Consider the following 26,437-nt stretch of genomic DNA (forward strand, 5'->3'; position numbering starts at 1 on the left):
CAGCTTTAGACCAAATGCTTCAAATCTCTTAAAAGCTGGCATAAATCACAAACCCAAGCACGCAAGTCAGATACCCCGAAATCCTACAATGGCAAAATATGACAGTAAGCACACAGGTCTACACTTTTCACAAAAATCCGATTTGATGATTTTTTTTAGATTTTCTGATTTAACGGCTCACTGACAATGCCTATAAAGTAGTATATTTTAAGCCTTAACTGGTTCTAAGCCCTGGATTGTGCGCTCTCATGGATATCATACTTTTTTTAAACTGAACTAAAGCACTTTGGATTTTTTTAATTCATTTCAATTTTACTTTGAAAATGTATTTAACAAATAGTATACCATGTGTAACCTATAGCATTTTAAGCTTTCCACCTCACCTTATATAATATGTCCTGGGTAAAAGCACAATAATTTCACAGCATTATTTTTTTTGCACTGTGAAAATAACAATCATTTTTGTCGTACGTACTGTAAAAGAAATATTTACGAGCATAAAAATTTTGCAAATTCATGTCACTCACAAATTTCGTGAAATTTTCACGCAAACCTTTCATGCTTTACAGTAGGCCCTACACTACTTGACTAACTGTAAAACAGGTTATAAAACAGTGGGATTAACTTTTCGCAATTTTTCACGGTTCTGAAAAGTTTAGCAGATACTTATCTTCTCGGTTTCAAACAAAGTAACCCTAAGGATCAAAAATATTTTCACTAACTTTTTAATTTGCAGCTCTGAAATAGACCTCAAAAATAAAAACATCACAAAAATGTACAGTACTAGCACTACTACCAGACTTCTTAAAGGTTAATCAAAACTAGTTATTAGTCCAAATCTACCTCTACGCATCCCCCTTGCGGCATGAAACGCAAACGTGACGGTCGTCGTCTATTCAATCAGCACTGTGGGAATGCTAAATTGGGTGCTAAAAGCCCTTATGAGAGAGTGAGCAAATTTATCCAACTTGTACTAAAATCTTTGTTACCGATTCCTGGAACTGTGTGCGTCCGGCCTGGAGCACTTGACTAATGCAAAACACTATATAAATGACACGCACTGAAGTGAAGTACAAACTGCAAGATGGGTGATGTTTTCCTATTTTTTGCTTTTTCACAAAATATTTTATTTTGTTCACATATATTGAGAATATATTTACCAAAATATTCTGGATTGTAAATCTATTCTATCCAAAATAGATGAAAACATGGTTTGCCTTTAAGGCAAGAGTAAAGGGAGAAAAATATTTGTTTTAAACAAAAATACACCATTATGTGCAATTTTTAGCTTAATAGAGTGACAAAATTGCTTTTCTCACATGTTTTCTTCAATATTTTGAAAAAAAAAGAGATGAATTAAAAAAAAATATATAAAAAAAACCTTCCCTAAGTTCATGTCTCTCCTTCATGAAAAGCTAACCAAAATTTCTTTATTCCAAACCGATTTTTTTTTACATTGTCACAAAAAAATTAGGGTAAAAAAGTGAATTTTTGGGATTTGTTCAAAAACTTCAGATATTTGTCATCATGGGATTCCTCGACTCATTTCCTTTCCATGTATAATTTTATATACTTTGGACATCTAATTCAGAAAAAATGATGCTAGAAAAGGTCCCCTTACATAGGCTTTATCATAGAATAAAAAAAATAATTTAATAATAATTTTTAAATAATAATATAGGAAATTGTATTTTTAGCTGTACAAATTTACATGTTATATGTACACAGAACTTCATTTTCAATATACTTGTGGTTTTTATCTTCCAAATTTCTTCTTCAACATCCATCCTCATCAATCTCCAATGTCAGGAAGAAATGGCCATTAGAAAAGCAATAGGATATACTCTCATCAGCGTTTTCTCAATTTGCTCAGTTTCAAATGAGCGGAATTTCCCCGATTTCCTGTTCTCTGGGAGTGAAATGTTAGTAGATCTGTCATCAGTCAGCAACTGCTGCATCTCTTATTGTGACTTCACATCATATTTAATTAGTTTTTTTTATCCCCAAGTAAAAAGATGTATATCTTCAAGTAAACAATATAAGATACTGCCATTTTACGAGTCTTTCATATTATACTCCTTGAGTAAATGCCCTTACCATTTTTTAGTGCAGAAAATGCCACTTAAACGCGGTACAATCGAAGACGGAATTAAAAAGACCAGTTTGCGTTTGACATCACCCTGTCAAACTCAGAAACTATTTGTTTACGAGTTGTCGTGATGATTGAGTTTCTGCACGCGGAGGTAAAACATACCTAATGATTAATTTTGCATCTTCAAACATACAAATCATCTCAAAAGTTAGCGTCTTAGTAAAAGAGCACATTGTCCAGTATAATTTCCTTCAATGTCCCCTCCAATCCCAAAATCAGAGATGCCACTCAGTTTCACCTGAAACTGGTGAGAAAAACTTGAAAAAGCACGCAAATGCAGGCCCAAAAGGGCCTGAAAATAAATAAAAACATGGGAATTTGGATTCACACAAAAAAATTGAATTCGGGTTAAAAATCCTGAAAAGTGGCATCCCTGCAAAATGGATGCAAACTGACTTATCATCTTATGAAACTGGAAATTATTATGTGTCCATCCAGCCCTCGAATTAACCCACGGCACCCATGGCATTTTGCCGTGGGTGCCCATCCCCACTGCCGTAATGCCCTCAAAATATGTCCTTTACCCAAGGCAGTCACTTGCCGTGCCCTCTAATGAAGTTGCTGTCGTTGCCCCAGCCCTGCCCCTTCATTATAAAATCATCTATCTATGTTTGTGTGTGTTTTCTTCACTTTTGAGATATTGCCTTGGTGCCCTTCACAAATTTTCAACAGTTGCCATGATGCCCTCTTGAAATATTACAAACTGCTGTGCTGCCTTGCCTTTCAGTGAAAATCCAAGGCAATTATCAACTTGCCCTAAAAAAGTTGCCATGCCCCTTCAGATCCTTAATTCGAGGGATGTATTCATCAGAATAAATGTCATTAAGCTTACCAGTACATTCAGCATGCAAAAATGCCAAAACTGTCACCAAAAATCCCTAATACATTTGTAGCTTTGATATTTAATAGTAGCAATTTTAAATATATTCATGAATTATTTATAGTCAAAATGCACATTTTATGGCAATTTTGTCTACCATATTGTGTGTTTTCATATCACTTTTGGTTGTGATAGCCATATTTACATTATAACAAAGAAGGACATTGAACAGGTCCGTGCCTAATCCTGATCATTTGGTGAAGCTCTAACTGGAAGCCCAAAAACAGGCTGAAAATAAATAAAAATGCTGGAATTTAGACTCACAAAAAAACCTGAAAAGTGACTAACTGCCTAACTGAGAGCCCAAATGGTGTACCAGTGTAGTTAAGACAATTTGTACAAAATACTCACCCACTAAAATGACTTACTTACTAAGAATAAGCACCTTTGGTGTTTTATTGTATAAATATGATATATTTCCAGCCCCCAGTATCTGCCAATGACCAGTAGTACAGTTTCTACACACTATGGACCACAATGGCCACATCCCAATGGTATAGTTCAATAACCTTAATTAAACAGTAATAATGCAAAATTTGACCTCAAGATGCAGAGTATGAGTTTTTGTACCCAAAGTTTCAAATGTCATTCAATGCATGTACAAATATATTGGGGTTAAAGAACTGTGCCCTGATAGATGAACATGTTGTGGATCCTAGTGACAGGCCAACCCTACAAGCAAAGCACTAGGAAGAATACACCAACCCCTAGATGTATTTAATAATGTATCTAGATCGACACGTCCCCCGACACGTACAGCACAACTAGAGACAAGGTTCCAAAGACAGATCGCCCTACAAACAGAAACAGACAAGTTCAATTCTTCTAATACATGACAGATGCTAGCCACTGACCATTCTGAAAAGGTCACATGCTCTCGCTCTAATTGATAGGCAATTATTCCGCCAAATGATGCAGCCTACTTTGTAATTAAGGTCTATTGTACAAAGCGCATGATTATAGCCGCAAATATAAGTGACTAGACGGTAATTTTGGTGCATACGAGTGTATGATCAACCATAATCTGTATCTTTCGACATAGATTGCTTCATTATTTAGGTCTACTTGTCTGAACAGATTGCTCGGAATTTGTGTGCCGGATACGCACATTTTTTATTACTTTATATGCAGTATTCTAATGATTGGAAAGAAAGCCACTTGATTATTATCATCAAGCGAGAGTCATTAATTACGCATTTACAGAAAAGCATTATACATGAACAGGTGAAGAATTGACATGTTTATCAATTTTGATTGAAATCAAGGAATACATGTGTTGGAGCAGACGTGTGCACGTTTTACAAGGCTCATGTTATTGTTTGCATAAATTAATGTGTTAGCTAATTACTATAAGTCTTTTGATTTAACATATCATCAACTGACATGATATTTATTTTACTTGAGTCATAGCCAATGGATCAAAATTGTACTATGGACCACAATAGACTCATCCCAATGGCATAATCCAATAACCTCAATTACATAATCAGTGTACAAAATTTGTCCTCAAATTGAAGAGTATGAGTTTTTGTACCCAAATATTCAAAGGTCATTCAATGAATGTACAAATGTATTGGGGCTGAAGAACTGTGCCGTGACAGATGAGCATGTTGTGGATCCTAGTGAAAAGATTTAATCATTGGCTGCAAAACTATCATTTTCTGTACACAGCAGATTTGGGTAAATATTTCCAGAGGTAAAAAGTCCAAGTCACTTTTGTCTTTCCAGCAGTGAACTTCAGCAAAATAAAACAAGAAAATCAAAATGTTGTTTGAGGCTTTTTTGAACCAGGAGCAATTTTCAAAAAAAACAAATTGCTCCTGGTTCTAGTTTTGCACTTGATGCAGTGCATGTAGTGCTGGTATATGCAGAAAAGGATTTACTGCTTGAAAATTGCCCCTATTTCTTCAGAAATTGCTCCTGGTTCTTGTAAAATGCCAGTGATCCAGGATCAATGTTCAAAAATATACTGCATCAGGGCTCGAATTTCAGGGAGGCCACCACAACCATTGCCTGCCCTTTTTCAATTTTTGCCTTAGTGCCCCAGACATTTGACAGCTTCAAAAGCAAGCATTCCTCATCACTTGTTGACCTTGGCGCCTTTCTCTGTCCTTGCCCAGTGTCCTTGAAAATGAGTGCTCCCCCCCAAAATTAAAATTAGAGGCCTGCATTGAATATTACGCTTCGATCAGTCGGATAACAACCAGCACTAATATCCCCCAGTAACCAGTGGCGGCGCCAGGACATTTTTATGGGGGCAGGGGGGGGCAAAGTGAATTTCAGGGGGGGCAAAATCAACAAATTTTATAAAATGTGTGCAAAAAGTGGGAGTTTTGGTTTTTACTGGGGGGCAGCAGGGAGGGCAAGAGTTATGCCCCTCAACCCCCCCCCGTGGTGCCGCCACTACCAGTAACATCCCTAATGTTGATCTGAAATAAAGTCTCGACTTAAAATCATCAAATTTTATCCAACACTACTTCACTGATACTTGAAGTATCCTTTCCCTTTGCCAAAGAAAATCAAAGCATCGGTTATTCAATTCTCTTCTTAAAAAACAATGACCTTTTAAATATCAATCAGTTGCACAATAATAACCCTCACAAGTGGTTTCCACAGCTTAAAAGCAATTCACTTTGTTTTATTTGATTAGCGGACACGCGAGACGGAAGGAATAATAACAGGTTTTCGCTCCTGACGGCGTTCAATTGCGCACTTAATTTTATACCAAATGGTGTACTTTTCATTGATTGAGTTTCCAATTAAAGGATACACATCTTTCATTTCGTCTATGGACCGGGCATTGATGATATCTTGTATGTTGATAATCTGTCAATAAAACAAGGAAAAAAAACAATGGGTTATTATAACTTTATAACTTTAAGGATAACAACTATTTTAAACTGTTGCCATAGTTCACAGCATCTTGCGAATGGTAGTGAGCTTTGGCAAAAACTGCATTGATCATTTCATAGCAAGTGTGTAGAAGAATTCAAATATCACATCTATATACTTTTGTAGGTCCTGTGGTTCTTGAGTTATGTTGTAAATAGGGCTGAAACAACAACACTTTTGTAAAACGTATATGGTCATTTTCACGGTAAAGGGTGTAACTTTTGATTTTTAGGGTCAAAATTTCAAACCACTTAAATATGTTTCTGTTTACTGAAATCATGTATAGAAGCAACTTAAATTCAAGTAAAATAATGTTTCAAGGCTTAAACCTTTTGATTTCTAATAAAAAAATTGACATTTGCATAACATTTTGGTTAAAATCTACGAAAAATGTATTTTACATAACCTCAGAAAATTTTGACATGAAAGCTGGAATACATGTGAAATTCCATTCCAAAGTAAGTCAACAGATATAAGTTAAATTTTATACCATGTTTTGCTATGTTTGTAATTGCAGTTTTGAAAATTTTTAACATCAAGTGTCATTTACAATGGAAATTTCCAAACCTTAAACATATTTTTTAAGTTTTAATTGGGTTCCTAAAATAATTTGAATGTCTAACTTCATGTACAAATACTGCTTGATGAAAGGAACCTCCCATCCAAGTTTCACAGAAATTGGAGTTATTTTCTAGAATTGGCAATTCAAGCGATTTGTGTTTCGGAGGCTTCAGTTAACAACACAGGTGATCATAAAAGTAAAATATTTAGCTAAGTACTACAAGTTGACATAAAAAATAGGTAAAAAATATCACAATTACCAATTTTCATGCTTTGCTTCTAAGTATTGAATTTCAGTTGTGACAAAATTAAATTATCACAGCAAGTCATTTTTTTTGTTTGGAGGCTTCATGTTAACAATTGTTAAACATTGCAGAAGTAGTTTTTTGAAAACAACAGTGTTGGGATCATCTAAGCTGTTATTTTCTTGTGTGTATTGAATCAATGATTCTATGCGGCAGATATTGTAGATTTATCACACATTAATTTTTTCACCCATTTGTTAAGTATGGTGTTTTTTGCATGTGAAACCTCCGAAACAGGCTTTTTAAGGTATCAGTATATTTTTCAAACATTAACCATAATGTCAATTTTTTTTTTAATTTATGACATTCTGCACATATCAAGTAATAATTACAATTCAGATATCCGTATGAAACACACCAATTTAGATATGCATAGATGATAATTAAGTTTACTGTTGTTTGGAGGCTTCATTTGTTTGGAGGCTTCAATTGTTAACGGAAAGTTTGTATTGGGTCCCATTTTCAAACGGTGATATATATCTCCACGATTTAAAAACATGTGACTTGAGGATCTACTTTGCTACATTTTGATAAATAGATTGGATGAGCTCTTTTATTTATACTTGAACAAGATAGCTCAAAAATTTTTTTCAAAAGATTAAAAAAAGTTAACGGAAAAAACGGCTATTTGAAGTCAAGATTTTATAAAAATTTTAAAAGCTTGCAAATCGGCTAATTTTTGTTACCCATTTCAAGTTAAGATAACAACTGTTATAAATCAAGAAGAAGTGAAGAAATATCCAAGAATTATGAACCAAAGCTACACCCACAAAGTTTGTTAACAATTGTTAACGGAAAATGAAGCCTCCGAAACAACAAATATCGAAGTCCGGTTCTCAAAAATACAGGGCCGTTCACAATTAAATCTAATGTGGCAGTGTTTACTGAACATATGACTGTACTTTCAGGATAAGAAAAATTATCCATGAACTAACTGAAGAAAACACAGGGTTTTACAAAAATGTTACTGTTTTTTATAGTTTTTCAAAATGGCAAATATTAAGTACATTTAAGCCTGCTAAAACTGAACGCAGTAACTCCCAAAGCTGATTATGCTACCCAAGGTAGCTGCTAACTAGATGACTTATGTGGCCAAAAATTATGGAATTCTGTGGCTTTATTAGAACACTACGGATTAAAATGTTAAAAATCCAAAGTTACACCCTTTACCGTGAAAATGACCATATACATAACTCATTCACAACAATAAATCAAGCAAGTTTTCAAAGTATATGATTTGTAGAATGAACTTTTGCAAAACATCAAAGTGTTATTTTTCAATAATTAATATATTGATTTAGATAATGAAAATCAATTTTGTTTTGGCTCCTTCGACCAACAATATGTAGCCTACCCTTAAGGTGATACATCATTTCATTAAAAGCATCATTTGCTGAAAATGACAATTTGTCGTGCGAATGCAAGAAAGTTGCCTGGATGTTCAATAGCTCCCTTTTGTCATTTAAAATGTATAGCACATTCGATCCCGAGTACGTCTTTGACAAAGACTAAGGATAGTGGAACTTCAGATGCTTCCAGCAGCAACTCACTGGGCAATCTCAAAACCCAATCCCCCACAGGGGTAGCGCTAGAACAAGGTGCTCCAGAGTCCGCAGGGACCCCCGAACTTGCAGAAAATCTGAAAGTTAGGGTCCGTAATTTGGCGAGTCAGAGTTGCACAAATGCAGCATAAATACATGTAGTATGTCTGCAGTAGCGCTAGATTGAAAAGCTGGGGTCTGCAGCAACCCCTGAGACGAACTTTGGTCAAGTTTTTGGGATTCCTCTGCAAAATGAACAAAATCTTACACGCGCGTCAGCCATGCACATTTCTTGCTATCACATGACAAAGTACTTCCCCTCACTCACAGTTGCCCTTTCCAATTTATACCGTTGTATCTTAAGATTTTATACAATTTTTTAAGCTTTGGTGAACTTGTTTTTCTTTGCCCTTCAGTAAAATGATACAAACAATTAGCGTGTTTCTATTGGGACCATTTACCGGTAAAAAGATGGAAAAGGGATTAATTCTGCTCAATATAAACTGACCTTCCCCGCTATTTACCGGTAAACAGAGGCGAGTTTTCACCGGTAACGTTTTCCTTTTTGAGAAAGGAAAATAGCGGGGACGCTTACCGGTGAACGTCAATAGAAACTCACTCCGTTCTGATTGAATGCGCATACGGAGAAGAAAACGGAAGTTGAGTCGCGACATTGACCTCTGCATCATCAATGAGCTAGCTTGTTTATGTATTATACCATTCCGTTCGCAAAAATTCTTAGGCCTAATCACATACAAATATTTGACTCACTTGCTATAAATAAAGTAAATGGAAGAAATATGCATTATCCCTGCATTATACATATTATGCTAAATATTTAACATGAGTTATGATTTATGACCCTAGTAAAAGCCATGAAATAAATCAACAACAACAACAACAGTGGATGAATCCAGCTGTGCATGCGAAATAAATAGAAATCAACTCGGATCTGCGGCGGTGTGTGCTTCAGAAGATTAGAAAGATCTCACAAATTTAATATTACGTTGTTGATGTTAAATTACTATTCACTAAAAAGAATATTAACTGAAATTAAACTGTGAAAGATTAAATTCTAAGACCTATTTTTTTTGCGCGCAACAATACTGAGTACTCACGTCGATATCACTGAGGGGGATTTCCCAATGGCGTAATCTGATGTACGAGAACGAATGAAAACGCTATAGCCAAAATATTAAATTCTCGATCATGAGAGCCAACTTGAGTGCGCACAGTTATTTGCGCCGAGGGTACTACGCAAATACCGGCGCTTACGGCGCAAACACAGCTTTTGAGAATTGACTAATCACACGGTCGTTGCTAGGCAAGGTCAAGGTTCGGTCATGCAGGTCGCGCGCTCGTGCTATTCTATGAAAAGTACGCTGACGCAGAAGGTACAATGTACATCCTCTCATGATCGAGAAATTGTTATTTTGGCTATAATAAAAAACATTTTTCTTCAGTCTTCTTTTCTCGTGTTTGCTACCTCATTTTTAGCCAAACAATTAAGAAAATACTACAATATTAAAATCCACAATGCTTTGCGATTGACCCGGGGATTGACCCCGGTGCACGACCTTTCGCCGGCAAACTTTTAAGGTGTGTCAATTGACGATGTTCATCGAGTGTTTACCGGTAAACAACGTTCAATGGAAACTGACCGTTATCCGCCTTTCGCCGTTATTTGACGGCGAACAGTTTTACCGGTAAAATGCAGGGGACTCAATAGAAACACACTGAAGGACAAATGAACACACTCCATTTGAAAATGTACCTAAAAAGAAACTAAATATTATTTTATCACTTATAATCAGTTAGGATTATTATTGTCAATTTTGTACAAAACAACAATCTCTAATTCTGCAGTTATCACATGTCAAAATAAAGCTTGCGTGTTATCCACTAGAAGCACAAGAAATCTCTACCTGGACTAAAATTAGTCTGCCTTGTTAAACAATGAAACATACAATACATAATAATTTAGTACAAACTTGATTTAAACATCTCAAATCTCAAGCCACAGCCTAAATGATGGTGAAAATGTCGTCTTGTAATCGTGTACAAGAAATTGTGCAAAGTTTGACCCAATAGACGTTTTCAAATCAAGATCGGAAAACCGCAGTATTTATTCAGTAAGCTAGGGGGTCAAATTGGTGCACAATGAATCAAGCGGAATCATGTAGCCTTTTCAGTGAAAATACAACATATAAATTAGTTAAAATTAACATGAGTCATCACAAAGAAATATTTTCAAAAGGTATGGAACTAGCACTTCCACTATTTGGCACTTCACAATGTGACATCAACCAGCAAAAGAAAGAAAAATTCAAGTGTTTGGTGTCTGCTGCACATTTGATTTGGTCTTTGTGTGCTCTTCGCAATATATTATACATATCTCTTGCACAAGCCATACCCAACACTTGACCATATCTTTCACACAGATTTTGTGTTCAGACGCAATAGTTGCGCTTGCGTCAGTGTCGATGACCCAGAATTGTAGACGGAGTCATCCATAACAAACTTTGGAAAACTTTTATTTGAAAAGGTCTACAATATTTTGTCATAATGTATACAGCAAAAGGACAAATGCAAGTCATTTTCATATTTATTATACCGTATTCATTCCAATAAGCGCCCAGGGCGCTTAACAAAGTCATTTTGGGTGGGCGCTTATTTTTTACCTTGTTTTTAGTCATCAATCACCGTCTGAAAGTATAAGTTACTCACAGTTAGTGCGCTCTCACAATATTATGTGTCTTAATTTTGTCAATATAATTATATTGACAAAATGTTTTTGAGGGCGCACTAACTGTAAATAAATGGCGGCCGCCGCGCCAGCAAAAAATACGAATTTGAGACAGAATTAGCTAAAAGTTGGCATTTTAAAGGCATTTGCAGGTGGTTATTGTGAAGTATTTGTAATATAGATACATCTGCCCACTATGAAATAGCGTCATAATTGAATTTTGGTGCACATTTTGGGTGCTTTTGATGCTCAATTTCCCTCATGCATGCATGTAAAATCACTTGACAGGTAAGCTTACTGGAAGTATTTTGACAACATTGGATGGGCGGTTAATAATTTCATATTGTGTTTGTTGCAAAGTCGCTGGGTGGGCGCTTATTGGAGCATGGGCGCTTATTGGAACGAATACGGTATTTTATTTTTCAACAAAAAAAATTACCTTCAAAATTACAATCTGCAATAACTTCAGCTATAAACAATTTGTTTTAAATCTTGTTTGTGAATGTAACTGCTTTTATCACAAACTCTCACAGAATCAAATTTTCCCCCATACATTCCAGACCGCAAAAAGCCATTTCCTTTTTGTAACATCGCTAAATTACTATGACAACAAAGTTTGCTCAAATGCAGATATTGCTAAAAGGCTATTTATATGTAATGCTTTATTTTAAAATGCATTCTATGTGGGTGTTAGAAATTGCAAAATAATTTCCTTTAATACTTTTTGACCTTTATAAAAAAATACATTGCCTTTTTCGGTGCAAGAAATCTGTTATCGACAAAGCAAATAGTTGCTGTATGTGACTTTGGCAACCAACATGACAAATCAGCTGATGTTTTGCAGGGCTGTCAACTTTTTGGAATTGCTTGGCGTGAGACAGACGTACCAGGATTTGCCGACTTCTATGTTCATTTTGACCCATGATTATTTGAGCCACAGCGCTCGAGAATGTGAAAAGCGGGTGGGGGTAGGAACAACAAATTATTCCTGAAGATGCGTGAGCTTTTAATGATTTTTCAGCTTTTTGCGTGAGATTTACTACCTATGCGTGAAATTATACTACCTTGGCGTGAGACTGTCAGAAAGTGACCCAATGCGTGAGACTCATGGCCTATGCGTGAGAGTTGACAGCCCTGTGTTTTGTCTGTTGGGATCGGATAGCAATGTTTGCACAGTATTTTTTGTGGGATCTGAGAGCACATCACACATATCGAATTGGCAAAAATTGCATTCCGAATAAGAGGAATCTCCTGATGATCTCAAATAATTTTGATTTTTTTTTTAAATTTGCGATATAATACAAATTTGATGGCAAATTATTAAAATTTGATATTTTTTCTATTCAAATGGCTCAAATTGGGCTGAAAATAAAAGAAAACATGTAAATTTCAGGAATAAAAAAAAATATATCAGCTGATGAAAAAAGTAAAAGTTTCAGGTCTTTTAAAGTGTACACATGTATAGCTGGGATGAAAAGAAGACCAATTGAAAATTTTGATCTTTCTTCATGTTCATATTGAAGATATATACATTTTTTCCCCAAAAGACTACATTTTTTTGGTGTTTTGGGGGAAAAACTTATATCTAAATACCAAAGGTCAAAATTTACATATGATGGACAGCTTTTCATCCCAGCAGCATACACTTTATAAGTACATACCATTAGATTTATACAATTTACATCCAGGACTGTTAAATTTCAAAAATATCATCAAATATTAATAATTTGCCATAAAATGTGTAAATTTATTATATTGCAAATTTCAAAAAATCAAAATTATTTGATATCAGAAGGACAATATGAGAAAACATCGCTATCCGAGCCCTTAAATTGATGAAATGTTGCTGTAAAAAAACTGCTTTTCTTGAAATATTTTATCAACTAGGCTAAAATGAGTGTGCTTATCTCAAGGTGATTGCAACATAGATCCTGTTTACGATCATGAAAAACGTTGCATTTTGATTTTCGACTCATTCGCTAAATATTGAATTCAGTCCAATTCGGTGGCAAGTATCTATAAATAGGTACATGTACAGTGACAGTTGCTATTCGATTACCACTTCCAAAGTCGCTATCGCATGTTGCTTTTAAAAGAGCTGCATTTAGTCCAATTCAATTTGACTTAGTGCGCATCTATATCAACTTACGTCTTTTGCTAACTAATAAACACCTAAGCAGTCGGCCAAATTGAATTTGTGTTTCGCTGAATAGATGTTAACCCTAACCGTGCCCATGGTTTTTTGCTATCGGAAGGGAAAGAAGAAACAAAGAAGGAGAGAAGATGAACAAAGAAGTCACTTGGTACCCCCGGGATTCGAACCTCAGACCTCTCGCATGCCACGCTAAAGATCACCAGCCTCTAGCCACAGGGGGTTATGCTGGCCCGGCCAGCGATCCCCTGGGTAGGGCCTTATGACACGGTTTCAGATTTGAAGCAGGTTTGACTGCCAAAAATGGCAAAATATAAAGTTTCAAAAAATATTGTTTTAAATATGTTTTCTAGACTGAAATTTTGTGCAGAATTCATTTCTGAAGTCAGAAATGCACAATCTGTCATTGTTTTCCTGATATGAGCATTACAGTAGAGGCATATGCTTTTGACGGAAATAAAAATATGAGATCCATAAGTGACAACATCATCACAACATATTTGAACTCTATTGGCACACTTATAAAGGCTCTGCAAGGCTCACATCATGTTGTAGTGCAAGTCTGACATCTGATTGGTGCACACACATTGAATATAGGTCATATGATTGCATAATATTACAGGTACTAATTGTTCCCGATTTTGCTCAAAAATGGGGTGGCGAAATCAATTTGTTAAAAAATTAGAACTCAAAAAATATGCATTTTAGCACAAGTTTGGTACTATATCCCTGTAGTACTGTATCATGGGAATAACTGATTAGTTTTTTAAACATGTCGCCTCATATTTTTTTTTTTTTACGATTTTTCGAAATGCCAAATTTTACGTAATTTACAGATGTCACAAATTGTTAAAAAAATTAGAAAAGAAAATTGAGAAGGAATGGAAAGATATTAATGTTATACCCAAGTAGGAACTTATACTGTGCATAACTGATTAGTTTTTCAAGCCTATAGCTCTTGTAGTTTTCTTGTAATCCCGATTTTTATAAATGGCAGTAATTTTTACACACATCAAAATTTTAAGGGGTAGGGGAAACATTTTTACATTTTGCAAGTTTTTCCCTTAGTTAAAATGAACAAAGTTAGGTATCAAATGAAAGCCCATTCAATACTGCATAGACTGGTAGGTCAACCATCACTGTAGCACCTTCCTATCAAGAGTTATGATTTTTCAAATAAATTTTTTTGCTGAAAACAGCTTATTTTGGCATGTCAATTGTCACGAGGCATGTCATATTTGAATGATTCTGGCACGCAAATGATTAAGTCAATCACAAAACAAATACCTGAATCCATCAAATAGTACCCTCAGCTGATATGTTAACATTTTAAAGGGCCATATCTATGTATATTGTAGACTCTATGAGTATACAAAGTTGGCATGTGAAAATTTTTGTCACCCAAAAGTGCATTTTTCGGGCAAAATCGGCCACAAATCAACATTTTGTAGCAAAACGATGTACGATGCACGCTGCGTTTTGACAAAGAAATCATGTTCTACAAACAATTTTACCCTAGAAAAGACACCTTAGAAATTAAACATAGCTATTTTCACTCTGGAGTGAATTTTTACACACTTTGGCAGTGAAACCTGCTTCAAATCTGAGACCATGTCTTATACATTTTGTATATACCAGCAAATGGGGGTGTTTAGTACAGGGACTGTCTTTTGGAATTGGCAGGAGAGCATGAAATAGCTCTTCTGGAGCCTTCCAGGAGAGCTGTTTGGAGCATTTACAATAGAATGTAAGGAGTGAAAGGTCAATTAAGGAGAGCTAAAATCACTCTCCTATCAGATTTAAGGAGAGCAGTAGAGAGCGATTGTAAACTCTCACTCTCCTCAAAAGGCAGTCCCTGTTAGTACGCGAAGGATCCGGGGTTCAAATTAAGACAGTAATCAGCAACTTCTTTGTTCATCTTCTCTCTCTTTTTTTTTGTTTCTTCTTTCCTTTATGATAACCAAAAAACACTTTTAGCGTTAGTTATCTGCAAAAACTTATGTTTCACAGGAGCTTGGGAGTTGCAGAGATGATTATTGCAATTAAGAGTTAGACACCCTCTCACAATAAAATTTGATATCCACAATTATAAATGTAATTTCAATATATCATGAAATTCAAATTAACTAACAACACAGTATTGTGGAAAATTGACGACTACATGTATATTGCATGTCTGTTTAATATTACGACGCACACAAAAACCACCTTTTGTTAAATTTGCTTCAAGAGAATATTGCAGAAAGAAAGAAAATGAATGAATTCCACTGAATAATGGGAAATATTTGTTCTGCACAATTTGGTAACTCCTTGAATTCAATAAAATGTCCTTGATATGAGCAAGATATACTCATTTACTTGACAAAAAAAAAAGCAAGTTTGATGAATTTGGCTATTCCTTAATTCCTTCAAATCACATTCCAGTGCTTTTTGAAACCGGCTCATTGTGTGGTTTGTGTTGTCTTCATTATCGGAGTATTTTTAAGGATTACTTTAATGGATTTTTTTTATCTTTGAAATAATACCTATTCACTGTAGAAGTGACGTAGTCAATCGCATTAACTACCATAGCAATAGAGGAATACAATTTAACTATATCGCCCTGCACTACAACATTCACGCAGTACTGATGCATTGAACCATAGATGTCACAGAAAGGCTGATCACTTGCACCAATAAGATTAGAATCTTTGAAAAGAGCGGTATTGTATTCAATCTATGTTTGCTGCCATACACAGGCGATTAGTGCAATCGGTTTGTAGTGCAGGGTGACCTATTAAAAAAAATTCCTCTATTGCTATGGTAGTTAATCCGATTATGACGTCACTTTTACGGCGAATTGAATGGATAACTAGAATTTCGCGGTTCTGCATAAAAAGTTGGATGAACACAAATGTATGCATAATGCTGAGCAAGTCATTCAAATGCACTGAAAAAAACCAAATTCATCAATCTTTTGAGCTATTTGATTTTCCGATCCGAGTGTAAATTTCTTGCTAGTAATTTCCTTTGTTTGTTTTAAATGCATCATTACTGTTTGGCACGCTAAGTAACTCTACTTGATTCTTCCATACAGGCTATAATGAAATTACTTTGCTTCTACAACATACATGTTTAAGGTTGGAAAATTCCCCTTTTTAAACAATTTTATACATTTTAAAATGTAGCTTACATTTTCATGTTTGAATCTGGTTAGAATGTGAATCTCCCTGAGCGTTCGCTGACAGTAGGTCTGGTGCTCAAATGGACTTATCTTCTTGATGGCGACCTTTTCACCGTTTTTCCTATCAATTGCAGAACTGAAAAGAGAGAGAAACAAAAGCAACCGTTTTTAAATCACATTGTCAACAATAATAAGGGACACAGGATCTTACCCAATGCCAATTCTCGCTATTCGCAATAAAGGCGCCGCCAGCGGTTTGCGATGTAATCGTGATGTATCATGGGAAAAGGTCGACATCCAAGTCCGCGCAATACTGAATATTACCATGCTATTACATCGGAACATGTGACAATATTTTTTAGTTTGTCAAAATAAAGGTGTTACACGCGAATCGATACTCAATAATACTTAATAATGTGATTTGAAATGTGCACAATTAATTTTTCTCTATCGATTTGCGTGTAATACCGTTATATTGACAAACTAAAAATATTGTCACATGTTCCTATGTAATAGCATGGTAATATTCAGATTATGCGGACTTGGATGTCGACCTTTTCCCATGATACATCACGATTTTCCCATGATACATCACGATTACATCGCAAACCGCTGGCGGCGCCCTTATTGCGAATAGCGAGAATTAAAGACTTATGTACATACATGGTCAATCAGGTCCGTAACCGGGGGGGACTAGTCACAGTCCTGATTGCCAAAAAGGCAAAGGCCCAAAAAGTCCTCTATATATATGTTTTATATTATGCAGTTTTTATTGTGTATTATAATGTATGGCCTTCGTGCCACCTGGGAACCAAGGGAGAACAGTGCCAGTGCATTGATTGGTCACCCCAGGTTAAATAAGAAATAAACAAATAAATAAATAATACTCAAGGGAGATAGCATTTTGTTAATGTATTCAAAAGCACACACTTCAAAAATGAAAATTGGTGGGTTTCTTTTTTTACTTAGCTACCAGAACTTTTCTACTAATTCACTTGTTGATGATATCAAAGTTATTACTATTTTCTATGCATTAATGCGCTTCTAGGGGACCGTTCACAAACACTTGTTTTGGGGGGCTGATGCAAAAAAATTTCATCGCGTAAAATTTTCAGGGCCTCCCCTTTACCGAAATTTCAGGGCCCCCCTTTTTGACATGAAAATTATGGGTCAACCCCATAGAAAAGTTATAAACTTAATTTTTCCAGGAAAATTTGTGGTCATTTTTTTCAGGCCCCCCTCCCCTTTGGATGGTCAAACATTTTCAGCCCCCCCCTTTTTGCATCAGGCCCCCCAACAAGTGTTTGTGAACGGTCCCTAATTTTGGATGTTTATATCAACATATTTAGCTATCTTCAGGAGATAGCATTCTATTTATTAAAATGCATACCATTCAAAAACCGACAGATCTGATGAGCATTTATGAAACCTGAACTGATCCCGTGTCTTCTGGGATATTCTTATCATACAGGTATGAGACATTAGCACATGATTGTTGAAAACACATTTTAAAACATCACCACATTCGTTGAGGCTCGCTTTTTCTGGGAAACCCTGTATGTTATCACAGTTTTTATAAATGTACCCCTTTATTTGCACAGGACAGCTTTTGAAATCACCACAATCAGACACATGTAGTAAAGCTGAATAAAAATATATCATAATTAAATGCACAATGTCACAACCAAGAAGCAATAACACTCGAAAATGCATTTCAATACCAGTCCAGTATATTTTGGCTTGAATAATCAACATCAATATCTGTTCCTTCAGGGACAAGCGTGGTGCCTGGATGTAACGACACAGTTGAAACCATCAAACCAGGTACGTCGTACAATGTATGTATGTACCTTGCCTAGACGAGTTAATACATTTTAAGGGGTTATGCTTATGACTTGGCAATTTGTAGCTTCCCAGCAAATGCAAAATATCCTGTAACATTTTTTTTCCAAAAAGTTATTAAATGTTTTAATGTTGGGTTATTAAAAAATTAGGAAAATGTTTTACATTTTCTGTTTTAAAAATGTTCTTAAAATTGTTGACAATTTTGTTATAAAAATAAAAATGTTATTAATTGTAACACTTTTTATCATTGAATAACATAGATGCCAATGGTCAATATTTCCTGAACAAAAGAAGAAATAAAGCAAAATTTTCTGACCTGTAGAAAATGAAAAAATAAAGCACTAAATAAACTAGGGGAGAGGCTAGAGCAGAAGGGGTATCATCCCCTTCCTTTATTTATTTCTTTTTTTTTTCCTTTTTAAACTTTTTTGGCAAAAATATCTTACTTTCTTAGAACATTTCATCATCCAATTCGAAATATAACAAATTTAAAACATTTTTACAGAAGTTCCAGAATTTCCGGAATTCAGGAAATTTTTAGAATACTGACATCTAAGCTGACATTTACATTTTCTAGCCAGCTTTGTGCACCCCTTCCCAATTGTTTTATAAATGCTCTTTGTTTGCTGGGTGTATTATCCCCCCCCCCCAATAAATCCTACCACAAACTTAAAAACTCAATGGTCTCTTTCTTAACTTTCAGGCCAGGAAAAAATGGGGAATTTATGAATCTCATTCTGGGAAATTTGGTAGCCTGGAGGGAAATTATTTTTTGGATAAAGAAAGACAAATGGTGGAAAATTCTGATATGTTGCAGGGAAATTTGTCTACATTCCTGAGAAATGAACATTTTCTATAGGCCTGCTTAACTTTGATCAATCCTTATCCATTCATCATTTTCCCTTTCTGTCTGTCTGTCTGTCTGTCTATCCGTCTGTCTTGACAATGTGTGTGACCCGACTTGTCGTGCACAATGAACTGGGTCACGCAAAAATACACTACACACATTGTTTGATAAACGAGGTACTGTTTCATGACGCGATTCAATAAGTCAATCAGAAACCTAAAACCGTGTTTACGCAGTGCATACGCTATTATACATGTAACGGCAACAAACGCTAAAGTTTTCTTATTTCAATGACGCAACTTCACACCTTGGTAAGATAAACACCGTTTATCAATAGGTTTATATAAATGGATCTCAAGTTTCAAAACCTCTACAAAATAACACTCACTGAAATCCCATCATTTACGTCATCCACCTCTGATTTAAAGTTCGCATAATATGATTTGTTACCATGGTAACTTATACAGCTAAGTCGTCTAGGTAAGTCACTCAAAAAAGGTCCAGGTATAGTTAATGACTAATAATATGTACTAAATGTATATGCTCAGCCAGCCTTGGGAAAAGTTTGTCAAGCAGGAAGCTTCTTCCAGAAAATGTTGGCATTTGCTATAACATTTGGCCAGAAAGCACCTCTTTGTCCTGTGCACTAATTAAATAAATAAATAAATGTTGGTATTTATACAGCGCCTTTCACATGTGCACATGCACCAAAACGCTTTTACATTTATTCCGCTGTCGTTAGAATGTCAGCAGCCATGCCCAAGGCATGCTCATACCTTTGGGTGGCGCTCAATGGACAATATTCATAACAGCTCCCCATTTCACCCCTGGGTAGAGAGAAGCAAGTAAGGTAAAGTCCCTTGCCCAAGACAGGGGTGTGAGAGGCCACAGACTAAAAACGAGGAAAATCAATAAAAACATCGTAAAATCAGGGTAAAAACGCCAAATATGGGCTGAAAATAAAAGAAAAACGCATAGATTTTGGCATCCCTGTCAAGAGCACAACACGATGGCACCGCCGGGGCTCGATCCATCGATTGCAAGGCAATTTATTTTATTTTTATTTACATTTAATGCAGATCCATGCATACATGTGTTAATGTGCATCATTGAGAAATACAAGTATTTAATAAAAAGCAGCTTTTATTATCAAAACAGCTTTTTTATTCACGCACAAGATGAGATAGCTCTACAAATTAACAACATGACCTTTTCTTGTATAATTTCATAATACGCCATAAAAGGACGCCTGAACCTTAATTTCCAAATATCACGAGTCGGGTTAAATTTCTTCTTACGTCGTCGCAACAGGATAATTTGAGGAGTAATCTAATTCAAAGAATTTGTCAAGGTGGTTAAGCCAATTGAAAAATGAAAATGCCATGACATTTGTGAAAATCTTTATTATCGTCTGCTTGCCACACAATATTTATTCACAAGTTTGAGTATTATAAGGGAGCTTTGTTTCTTTATTTTAAAACAATTAATTATCTGCAAAATGTTTTTTTAATGTTTCACCTGAGGTAGGATTTGCAGTGATGGTTATTGCCACTGGGCTTAAAGAGGAAGCCTCACCATAGCAGTTCTTCTGGGGTGCACCAAACCTGCCTGGTTATCAAATAAATCAGTGACAAGGTTATCTCTGAATTTGACAGGTGCTAATCGATGCCATAAAATTAAAACATAAGAATATTCATGAATTAAAAGTTCTACAAACACCCTCTCACATTATGTGTTCATATTTACAATTTCCCACTAAAAAAAAAACCAAACAAAAAAAACACCAGAATTGAATGTGGCAAATATTATGCTTTTGCAAAAATGGTTATATGATGGTTACGAGGTAAGTCAATCTTTATAGAGGAGCAAGGGCAGCACCAATATGAGGCCAGGCTTACAATTTAATCGGCGACTTGTTTGCCCATTACAATCTTGACAGCTTGCATCGACGTCTTCCTATCTCCCATAAGACGTGCCACGCCGGAGCTATCATCACGGCGAGGTATCGCTTTAATGGCCAACATGCACTTAAAATAAACACGGCTCTATTGAGGATATTACACTAGGATCCACAACATGCCCATCTATCAGGGCACAGTTCTTTAACCCCAATACATTTGTACATTCACTGAATGACCTTTGAAAATTTGAGTACAGAAACTCATACTCTGCAACTCGGTCAAATTAAGCAGTCTTGATTGTTTAATTGAGGTTACTGAACTATGCCATTGGGATGAGATCATTGTGGTCCGTGAGTGTTATCCCATGTTTGATCGACAACAGGATCAGCTTGGATGGAAGTGTGTGAATGGAGGTGAAACAAATATATACAACCGACTTCAGGTACTTTGTTGATGAAAGAAATAATACTTAAGGACGAAAAAAAGATTGAAGAAACAACGTTCAACAGTTGCAACTGACCTGAAATTTTTGACAAATTTGAAATTAATTTTTCTGGATACTTGGAGTATATCACCAGAAATTTGAGACACTTTTGTTTTAATTATCCAATTATTTGGAAACCCTAAAACTCTGAAACCAAAATTGAAGAAAACCCATTTTTTTAAATTATAGAATTGCACGTTCATACGTAGTGGAAATAAATTAATGGAAGTAATTTTAATTAAACTTCAACATTACTTGTTTATTTCACTTGCCAGGAGCACTTTCTAGGAACTTCCTCATCATCAGCCGATGTTTTAATTTGCTTATTTGGCTTTGTAATTTTAGTAACTCAACCAAAATTTAAGGAAATTAATATCCGTTTAATCATGTTATTCATTGATAATCTATGGTTTAATTGGTTTTGCAACTTTACTACCATGCATTCTACCAAAAGTTAGCAACATACCAGATTTTTTTTGTAAATTCAATGTATCTGATTATTTGGCTTTGTAATGCTTACTACTAGTACTACCCTCAACAAAATTTCTGATTTACACAAACATAAAATACAGTATCTAAATTTGGTTTTGTAATTTCACTGCCATGGTGAACAAATGTTAATCTGAAGACAATCCTGCACAGTCAAAGAGTCTGTCTTTCTAACATTTCCATTAAATAGGGCTGGGCTACAACAACTACATGTTAAGGGAGGCCAAAATAACGCACCATGATTTTCAAAAACTATACAAATTTCCTGCCAAAACCTCTTAAAAATGTAATTTTCATCCACATTCAAAAACATCATTTGCAAAGCAAAGCAAAGCAAAATGTATCAGGCCTCAAAATAAGCCAGAATTTCTGAGGGCCATTTGGGCCCTTGATCTTAAATGTTTAAGGGCCCTCACAAATTTTTGTGGGCCAGAATTTGGGCCATTGGTTTTAACCTATGAGCCCCACAAAAAAGTGAGCAACTTACCACAAATTTTGCGGGCCACTTGGGCCCGCCAGATGTGTCTTTTATTTTATTTTTATTTTATTCATCTGGCAATTAACAACAAAATTGAGATAAAACCACAATTTTGTGGGCCTTCGCTGATTTTCTGGGGCCGGGGCCCTTGGGCCCTCCTTATTTCGAGCCCTGAATTGTATAGTTCCAGAAAATTCCAGAAAAATACAGTGCACTAATTTATTGGGATTAAAAAAATATATCCTGTTTTGCCTAATGAAACATGGCTAAATCCTAATCCTTTATTTAGTTTCAACTGGCAAATAAAAGTCAAATATTGAAATGTGGCCAATTTTTGGATATAAGGGCCAAAAAATGCATAAGATGTTTTTCATATGCTGTGATAATAAAGTCCAAAGACTTGTACTAAGATTAATTTCAGATTATGCATTGCAATTTTTAGGAAACACGTTTTCTATCATAATTTATATCTTTTATAACCAATTATCAAAATTAACATAAAAACTAAATTTATGAGCAAACTCGTCGCCTATTATTCTCCAAATTTTGAATGCTAGCCTAAAGACTTATGCCAAATCTTTGAATATTGTGACTCCAATTGTAAGAAATCATGCAAAATTGTATGTTTTGGCCCATTTCCCCTCAAATTGCACAATTTGACTTAAATTATTACCAGTTAGAACTAACAAAACAGCAAGGATTAAGAATTAGCTGTGTTTCATTTGGAAAAACAGGTTAATATTTTTTAATCCCCCCTAAAAATATTTCTGGAGTGAGTAGTACATTTGTACATGCCACTGTACATGCACAGTGGCGTGTTTGGTGGACAACTCTAAATTTATACAGTCTATTATTTTGTACAGTCTCAACCTACCATGTTCTTCCAACTGAAAATACTGGGTTACATGGGTGAATATTTACGTGTGGTTTTTATAACAAATGTATTTTTAATCTTAACCTTTCAAAAGTTGCGAAAAGAGCGGAAATAATTACTTCAATAATTTCCTGCTGTACAACACCTTTATGACACGACCTCACATGGTACAACCTGTGCCTGAGATTGACAATTCTTTTACAGAATAAAATGCAGATTGTTGAGTGCAAAAAATGAACAAAAAAGCTTTCACTTCAGTTTTATCATTCCATTAAAATTTCTCAATATATTTGATATCCCATTTAATGTTGTTTAAGAAATTGTTTGTTTCTAGTTCCACTTTTTGACCACTAAGACAAGATGCTCTGAATGGAGTCGGGCAGCTACTGAGACCCAGGGGCAGACCCAGAAGATGATTGTCCGAATGGAGTCAAGCAGCTAGCCAGCTACTGAGACCCAGGAGGAGACCCAGAAGAAGATGGTCTGAGTGAAGTCAAGCATAACATCAACATCAGTGGCAAATAGCAACATAGGCACATTTCCCCCCCCCCCCCAATCGCTTTGAAAATTTAGACAATCCCATAGGAAAATTCCTGAAAGACAACTTGTGCCCCTCAATCAGTCCCGGTCCCCCCCATGACCAACATAACAGATAAGCATGACTCTGAAAGGAAAACAAGCACAGCGGCTAAAATTAAAGTAAGTACACCTTTAAAATAGTTAATTTCACTGGCAACGGTGTGTAACTTGACATTTTGCCCTTCCTAACTGATTAGTTTACAAGTGCTTGATTTCAACAATTATGCATCGCTCCTCAGCTTTTCTACGTGTGTAATTGCATTGGTACTTGTTGCAAATTTCAGATGGACATGATGAGCTCACTGCTGAGCCAGTGGTGAACTAAAAATGTCAGGTGGCTAGCTGGCAATAAGTACTGTAATTCTATATTATGCCAGAATATTGCATTTCTTGAATTTTAAACAAATTTAAAATAATTTATACTAATGGTAATAACTAATAATAATTAATTGAATTTAAATAACTAATTTTTTGATCCTGGCCTGCTGAGTGATGAAGAAAAAACCTAATTGTGGATAGTTATAGACGAATCCAAATACACGCATTCCTACACCTGACTAGCAGCCTTTAGTTGGGTAGCGTCGGCTACAATGCACTCAAAATGTGAAATGATTTGGCCTTGGCGGAAATTTTAAACTGCATTCCATCACCCGTTTTACACCTTCCGCGAAAACGCAGGCAGACAAAAGAATAACACAATACAGTTCCCTTCGACAAAACACACAGCATGGTCCATTCGCTGTTGAAGTGACATAATAATCGGATTAACTACACGCTGTATCTATGCATTGATGTACTTGCGAACAAAAGGACTACGTATGCTGAATAGATGCAACAGGATTACCAGCGGAATTATCTCCATTATATATTATTAGCTATTATTCTATTAACCCTCCTCGTCCTTGCATCTTCTCTAGGTGTTAGGCGGCTTTTATTTGCACAATTGGACGCTCAAAGCACCAGGTTGGTGCTAACGGCTACCCAAAGATGTCCGACCAAATCCTGACCATGACTTGGCTACTTGGATTCGTCTATAGCGGCCTGAATATTCTTCACCTTTGCAACGTCCTGTGTAATAGCTTTGACTAAATCACCGTTGGCCATAGCCGGTATCGCGAAGCAAAAAGCTACTCATTTTCGATCACTTTGCTACACAATTTGGAAATGTATGGCAATTTTATGCCTTAGACTTATACAGTTAAGTGTGCAAAATGTAACAAAAATCAAGTAGTGCAAGCTGGTAATGCTATACATAAAAAATTTCTTACGTCCAACGCTGGACTAAATGACTAATAGGAAGTGATGTACACCCCCCCCCATGCAGATGGCATTTGGACTTGGTTTTTTTAAACTAGTGTCTCCATGACCATTCGTTCAGGTGACAACCTGAAATGGACAAAATCTACAAGCTGTTTGGAAATACATGATACGCATACAAGAGCCACTGATATGTTACAATGCAATACCGTAAACGTTCGCCTAATGGCGCTATGGGGTCCCCTGACATAACTGGAATTTTAGACACAAACTAAAAGTGCCCTCCCATAAAAATCCCACCAGCAAATAAGGGCACATGTATACCCTTAATTCTTGTTGGGATTTTTTGAGGAGGGAGCTCTCTATTTGTACATGAAATTTACTCCAAGGCAAAGAAACCCAGGTGCGCCATTAGGCGAATGTTTACGGTATACTAATGGATTTTCGGAAGCTGAGGAAACAACGGTTTGCGTCAAAATGAGGTCAACAAGTAATTTTGATGTTTTAGGAAATACATACATGCAGTGGTGGATTTACCCGGTGTAGCAGAGCAAAATGCTCCTAATTTTGGACAACCTGCTTCAGAAATTTAATAGCTTATTATAGCATTTTTTTACACATTTGTAAACATAATGCTAATACATTGCAAGCATCACCTAAATAACATTTTTGCTAAAAATTGCTAATTAATGCAAATTTTTCAAAGTAAATCCAACGCTGCATAGCCTGCATGTATGTAGAGTATTTTCCCTACTAGTACTAGAATGAAACATGTACTTGAATATGATTTGATCATCCATTTATACATGAATTCTATAAGTTCAAAGCCACAGGCATATCAATCATATTTTTTTGCCCATTTCAATTTAATTGATATCTCTGCACATATGCATGCATATGTGATAATAGTCAGTTTGCAACAATCCCAGGCAAGTTACAATCTATTTATTGCCAGCTTGGCATTTAATGCAACCCTGGAAATAGCATTAATAGCACCGAGGGATAACATCACAATGAAAAAATGGTCATCATTTTCAACACAAAATTTTAAGGGAAATTATATATCATCCAGGCTTTAATTACCAGATCAGAACTGGAAGTGAGATCTTTGTTTGTTGCTTCTACTTGGGGTAAAACCCAGGATGTTTTGCACCCAAGTCATTAAATAACCTTACTTTCAAAATGAAATGAAAATGAAATGTGGAAGTTATGTTTGTTCAAATCACATAAAATCAGAATCACACTTAGTTATCAAGTTACAATTACACTTACACATCCCGGAGGTGTTGAA

At 35.6% G+C, this 26,437-nt stretch overlaps 1 protein-coding gene across 1 annotated transcript in view; it reads right to left on the bottom strand.

Moving 5' to 3' along the window:
* The window catches only part of LOC140164976 (mitogen-activated protein kinase 1-like), a 74,608-nt gene that overhangs the window by 35,739 nt on the left and 12,432 nt on the right, over positions 1-26,437 (bottom strand). Inside the window, exons 2-3 of the mRNA XM_072188381.1 lie at positions 16,402-16,528; positions 5,803-5,858 (exon numbers count right to left, since the gene is read on the bottom strand). Of these exons, the coding sequence (XP_072044482.1) occupies positions 5,803-5,858; positions 16,402-16,528 (183 nt within the window). The remainder of the gene's footprint in view (positions 1-5,802; positions 5,859-16,401; positions 16,529-26,437) is intronic.

This window comes from Amphiura filiformis, chromosome 11, assembly GCF_039555335.1.
Source record: "Amphiura filiformis chromosome 11, Afil_fr2py, whole genome shotgun sequence".
Lineage (NCBI taxonomy): Eukaryota > Metazoa > Echinodermata > Ophiuroidea > Amphilepidida > Amphiuridae > Amphiura > Amphiura filiformis.